At 48.6% G+C, this 5,022-nt stretch overlaps 1 protein-coding gene and 2 non-coding genes across 3 annotated transcripts; all 3 read left to right on the top strand.

Annotated features, from left to right (window-relative positions):
• Nucleotides 1-130: 130 nt before the first annotated feature.
• Nucleotides 131-4,651, top strand: LOC108027553 (dolichyl-diphosphooligosaccharide--protein glycosyltransferase subunit STT3A). Its single transcript, XM_017099018.3, has 6 exons — nt 131-443; nt 882-1,210; nt 1,652-2,041; nt 2,251-2,538; nt 2,876-3,355; nt 3,638-4,651. Exons 1-6 carry the CDS (start codon nt 344-346, stop codon nt 4,190-4,192), a joined length of 2,142 nt encoding a protein of 713 aa, XP_016954507.1. The 5' UTR covers nt 131-343; the 3' UTR covers nt 4,193-4,651.
• On the top strand, nt 2,093-2,175 carry LOC122818681 (small nucleolar RNA Me28S-U3344). Its single transcript, XR_006368175.1, has one exon. It is a non-coding gene; the product is annotated as a small nucleolar RNA Me28S-U3344 (small nucleolar RNA).
• LOC122818682 (small nucleolar RNA Me28S-U3344) lies at nt 3,483-3,566 on the top strand. The gene has a single exon (XR_006368176.1). It is a non-coding gene; the product is annotated as a small nucleolar RNA Me28S-U3344 (small nucleolar RNA).
• Nucleotides 4,652-5,022: the final 371 nt, after the last annotated feature.

The following is a 5,022-nucleotide window of genomic DNA, read 5'->3' as shown; positions in this document are numbered from 1 at the left end:
ATCGTAAATCAGGCATTGACTGCCAAAGAAACCGCAGGAATCGGTAAAAATGGGAGATAATTAAATCGCGCCCAGCCGCCAGGGTTGCCACCCGGCCGCCGATAGCCAGACGCCGCGCGCGATAACCGATAGCACTCTTCGCTCGCTGCCACGAATTGCAAGTTTGCAATTCCATCGCCCTGAAGTTCGCAGCCAGTGTTTTGTGCGAAATCCTTGGTAATAGTGCGCTCCGTGGTGCGGCACACGCAGTCCTGGACATCCGGAGTGGAGTGAACATCGCGTACCGGTGATTTGACGGCCCCAGAAGCGAATAAACATCGCCGAAAAACGCCGGCAGGCGAAAATGACGCTGGACGTGGGCGGCGTCGCCCGCGGACTGCTCACCTGGGAAAAGCAGGAGCACCTGGTCAAACTGGCCATTCTCATCCTGGCAGCGGTTCTGTGTGAGTACATCTCCTGTTTTGGCATTATTCGAGTGGGCGTGCTTAAAAAAATACATTCGCATCTGGTTCGAGTTTCCCCGCTATCGATAGCTATCGGTGATCGGCGGCGGTCGCTATTGCCTAGTGGTGGACCCTAACTGCGAAGGCATCTAGAGATGGAAGCTATAGAGTTTACTGGTTTTTCTTTACTTAAATTACTTAGAACTCGAAGTCCCTCTTATTGCTTTAATGAGCCCTGCTTATTAGTAAAACCGGCTTTCAGAACTTAGGAACCCGAAAAGGGTTCTCTATTATTGTGCCTTGAAATAGCGCCAGCTTGTTGTGCCAGCCCTGCGGAAGTATCGATAGCTCAGTACTCGCGCAGCTGCCACCACTAGCCGCGCGTCTTCCTCTTGCCAACGCCGACCTGAACTTCCCTTTCCGATTTCCATTGAACAGCGTTCGCCACGCGCCTGTTTTCCGTGCTGCGATTCGAGAGCGTGATCCATGAGTTCGACCCGTACTTCAACTACCGCACCACGCGGTTCCTCGCCGAGCAGGGCTTCTACAAGTTCCACAACTGGTTCGATGACCGCGCCTGGTATCCCCTGGGCCGCATCATCGGCGGCACCATTTACCCGGGCCTGATGCTCACCTCGGCGGCTCTGTACCGCCTGATGTGGCTGCTGAACGTGACCATCGACATCCGGAACGTGTGCGTCTTCCTGGCGCCCTTCTTCTCCTCGCTGACCACGCTGGTCACCTACGCCCTCACGAAGGAGATCCACGTAAGTCACCGTCCCCACAACGACCTTGGATCCCAGACCCCAAACAACCAAACACTCCACTTAAGATCTCAAAATGATCTCAGTTCCTAACTATTGAACACGCCGATCGGTGTCTATATCAACGAATTTCAATATATGTATGTAGTTAATGTTATGTACCTAATGGGTCCCAACTTGTCCTTACTTGAGATCATTCCTTTTCAATTTTTCTTGCCTTTACAATTTAGGATCCTAAATGCTTGCCCTAAACGTTATCACGACTGCCGATCCTAACTATTTCCGAACTTAAACCCTCCATACTTATGTGTTGTTTCTGGCTTGTTAGTTTTCTTTTTTTTGTTATTATAACCCGTCAAATTTGATATCTTAACTAATAACTCCTTTACCCATTTCGAGGTTATGTCTTACACATGGTCCTAATGATCTCCCTCTTCTTTTTAGAGCACTGGAGCTGGTCTGGTGGCCGCCGCCCTGATCTCCATCGTTCCGGGATACATCTCCCGATCTGTGGCGGGATCGTACGACAATGAGGGCATCGCCATCTTCTGCATGCTCTTCACCTACTATCTGTGGATCAAGGCGGTAAAGACGGGCACGATCTTCTGGTCGGCCATGTCGGCCCTGGCCTACTTCTATATGGTCTCCTCCTGGGGTGGCTATGTCTTCCTGATCAATCTAATCCCGCTGCACGTGCTGGCGCTGATGATCACCGGACGTTTCTCGCACAGGATATACATAGCGTACAGCACGCTTTACTGCGTGGGCACCATTCTGTCCATGCAGATCTCGTTCGTGGGATTCCAACCTATCCAGAGCTCCGAGCATATGCTGGTAAGGGCCCGATGCTGTTTAGCAATCGAAGTTTTATCCACGTAAAGAGTGATCTGTTGTGATGAATACCTAATATATTCTTGATAGGAAGAGTATGAAACATAATGAGTACGAAAAACCCAAGCTGACTTGATCACTGATAGGAATCAATATATATTCACTTGCTCAAGATTGCAGACCACACTGTTAATCGTTGTTCTCTCTTTCAGGCACTGGGAACCTTCGGCCTGTGCCAGATTCACGCCTTTGTGGACTATCTGCGCTCCCGCATTCCCAAGGATCACTTCGACCTGCTCTTCAAGACCTTGGTTTCCAGTGTGCTGACTGTGGTGTTCGTCGTGGGCATCCTGCTCACGCTCACTGGCAAAGTCTCGCCGTGGACGGGCAGGTTTTACTCGCTGCTCGATCCGTCCTATGCCAAGAACCACATTCCAATCATTGCCTCGGTCTCAGAGCACCAGCCGACGTCCTGGTCGTCCTTCTATTTCGATCTGCAGGTGGGTTTCGTAGTTTTGTAAGAAGAACATTAAATGTTTAAAATGCATTCCCACTTTTTGGATTGTGAAAAATCCATTATGGTATGTAAAATGTAGAAATATAATTTCTTTATTTTAAGTTAGGAGAGATAACTATAATCCCCCCTAAACTGGCGGAAAAGATTTATCTGCCAAAGATGAAAACTTAACCACGATGCGAATGAGTTGCGCCTTAATGCATTTAAATGATTACCTTGCACTTTGATCGCTGAGGCAGTCTTATAGATATTGAAACTCCTTGCATCGTGACCTCTCTTTGGAAACCACTTATTTATCCTTCTTCGGAACTCCTTTGCAGATCCTGGTGTTCCTATTTCCAGCTGGTCTGTATTTCTGCTTCTCAAAGCTGACGGACTCCAATATCTTCATTATTTTGTACGGCGTTACCAGCATCTACTTCGCCGGAGTGATGGTGCGACTGATGCTCGTCCTGGCGCCCGTGATGTGTGTGCTGTCCGGCATCGCCATATCGCATCTGCTCGCCAAGTATATCAAGAGCGTGGATGCAGGTGGATCGGGAAAACAGGGAGTGGAGAGCAAGCGGCAGCACAAGAAACTGGAGCAGCAGACGGGCGGCGTGAAGAGCGAGGTGGCCATTGGGTTTGTTGGCGTCATCACACTGATGCTCATCGTGTACACGCTACACTGCACCTGGGTCACCTCGGAGGCGTACTCCTCGCCCAGCATTGTGCTGAGTGCCAGGTCGCACGACGGCGGCCGCATCATCTTCGACGACTTCCGCGAGGCCTATTACTGGCTGCAGATGAACACCCCGGAGGTGAGTTGCCAGCATATAAGGTCCTCCTATCGAATGTTTTGCCTGCCTAGCCATGGGAAGAAGCTATTTTTAAGTCACTTTAAACATAGAACATTCATCTGGCTGCGTGGGCATCTCGAGATCTTCGCCTTCTCATGATGACTACATTTTAAATTCTTGATAGGAAGAGTATGATACACAATGAGTACTAAACAAACAAGCTGACAAAGCCATTAACACCTCATCCCTTTGCACATTGCCGTTGAGCAACCGAGACTAAACTGTTTTTACATGCTTTACCAGGATGCTCGCATTATGTCCTGGTGGGACTACGGCTATCAGATAACGGCCATGGCCAACCGCACGATATTGGTGGACAACAACACTTGGAATAACACGCACATATCGCGCGTCGGCCAGGCGATGGCTTCGTCGGAGGAGAAGGCCTACGAGATAATGCGCGAACTGGATGTGGACTATGTGCTGGTGATCTTCGGAGGACTGACTGGCTACTCCTCGGACGATATCAACAAGTTCCTGTGGATGGTGCGCATTGGCGGCAGCACGGATCGTGGGGCGCACATCCGCGAGAAGGACTACTATGCAGCCAACGGCGAGTTCCGAGTGGACAAGGAGGGCTCACCCACACTGCTCAACTGTCTGATGTACAAGATGTGCTACTACCGCTTCGGGCAAATGTACACCGAGGGTGGCAAGGCCCAGGGTTACGATCGGGTCCGGGCGGCCGAAATCGGCAACAAGGACTTCGAGCTGGATGTCCTGGAGGAGGCCTACACCACGGAGCACTGGCTAGTCCGCATCTACAAGGTCAAGGACCTGCCGAATCGCGGGGTCTAATCAAAGCATCAGGTCGCCAACATTCCGCTCTATTCTGTGTATTAGCCCACTCCCTATCTCTATCTATCTCGAACATTTGGTAATCTCTCTCTCGCTCAACGAGTATTATTTGCTGCTTTCGCCTCATGCATTTATTGCGCCAAGCCACAAAAACCAAGTATTTCGTTATACTTTTACCAGTGTCTCGAGTGAACTAGATGCGTGTAGGTCCCTAAGCAAGAAAAGCGAATCGATCGAAATATATATATATGTGAAAACGTATCAAAGCTAGTTTCAAAATCTCATTCATTGGAGTTGGGTCTTTCCTTACAATAATAAGAAAGGTGTGTTTGCAACTGCTGCAGCTAATTAAGATACACCACAAACAAATCATAAATTTAAACTAGACAGCATTGATAGTTGGAAAAGGAATTTCATTCAACAAATACTACAAAAAATATAGTTTATTTTTCTAACACACGTTTTTTACTCTTTTGTTTGTTCTAAGACGGTGTAGATTATACTTGCCTCTGTAGCTCCAACGTATTTTGGCCTGATCATCATTTCAACGGAGGTAAATGAGGTCGTATAATCGATTTTATAGTATTCCCCCTAGGAATGGTGATGTGCCATCCTTATAGAATTTGTCAGTTAGAAAACTGTAATTAACATTTTGGGTCAGGCATTTAAAGTAGTTTTTAATGGATGATACGTGCGTACCAGTTACCACAGGACCCGTACCACCAACCGCCGCCGAGGAGGGGTCGTTATCCCGATCGATTGTAGTAAAGGAATTACCCGCATTGTATGTTAGGGAATCTCCAGCTGTGCCAGTATGTTCCTGGGGCATT

This window comes from Drosophila biarmipes, chromosome X (assembly GCF_025231255.1).
Source record: "Drosophila biarmipes strain raj3 chromosome X, RU_DBia_V1.1, whole genome shotgun sequence".
Lineage (NCBI taxonomy): Eukaryota > Metazoa > Arthropoda > Insecta > Diptera > Drosophilidae > Drosophila > Drosophila biarmipes.
This window is presented reverse-complemented; position numbering and strand designations above follow the sequence as displayed.

Bases quoted from the DNA above. Each gene is read 5' to 3' on its own strand.
- LOC108027553 (XM_017099018.3), top strand. From the start codon at position 344: ATGACGCTGGACGTGGGCGGCGTCGCCCGCGGACTGCTCACCTGGGAA. The intron at 444-881 runs GTGAGTACATCT...TCCATTGAACAG, and splicing joins CATCCTGGCAGCGGTTCTGT to CGTTCGCCACGCGCCTGTTT. The intron at 2,042-2,250 runs GTAAGGGCCCGA...TCTCTCTTTCAG, and splicing joins AGAGCTCCGAGCATATGCTG to GCACTGGGAACCTTCGGCCT.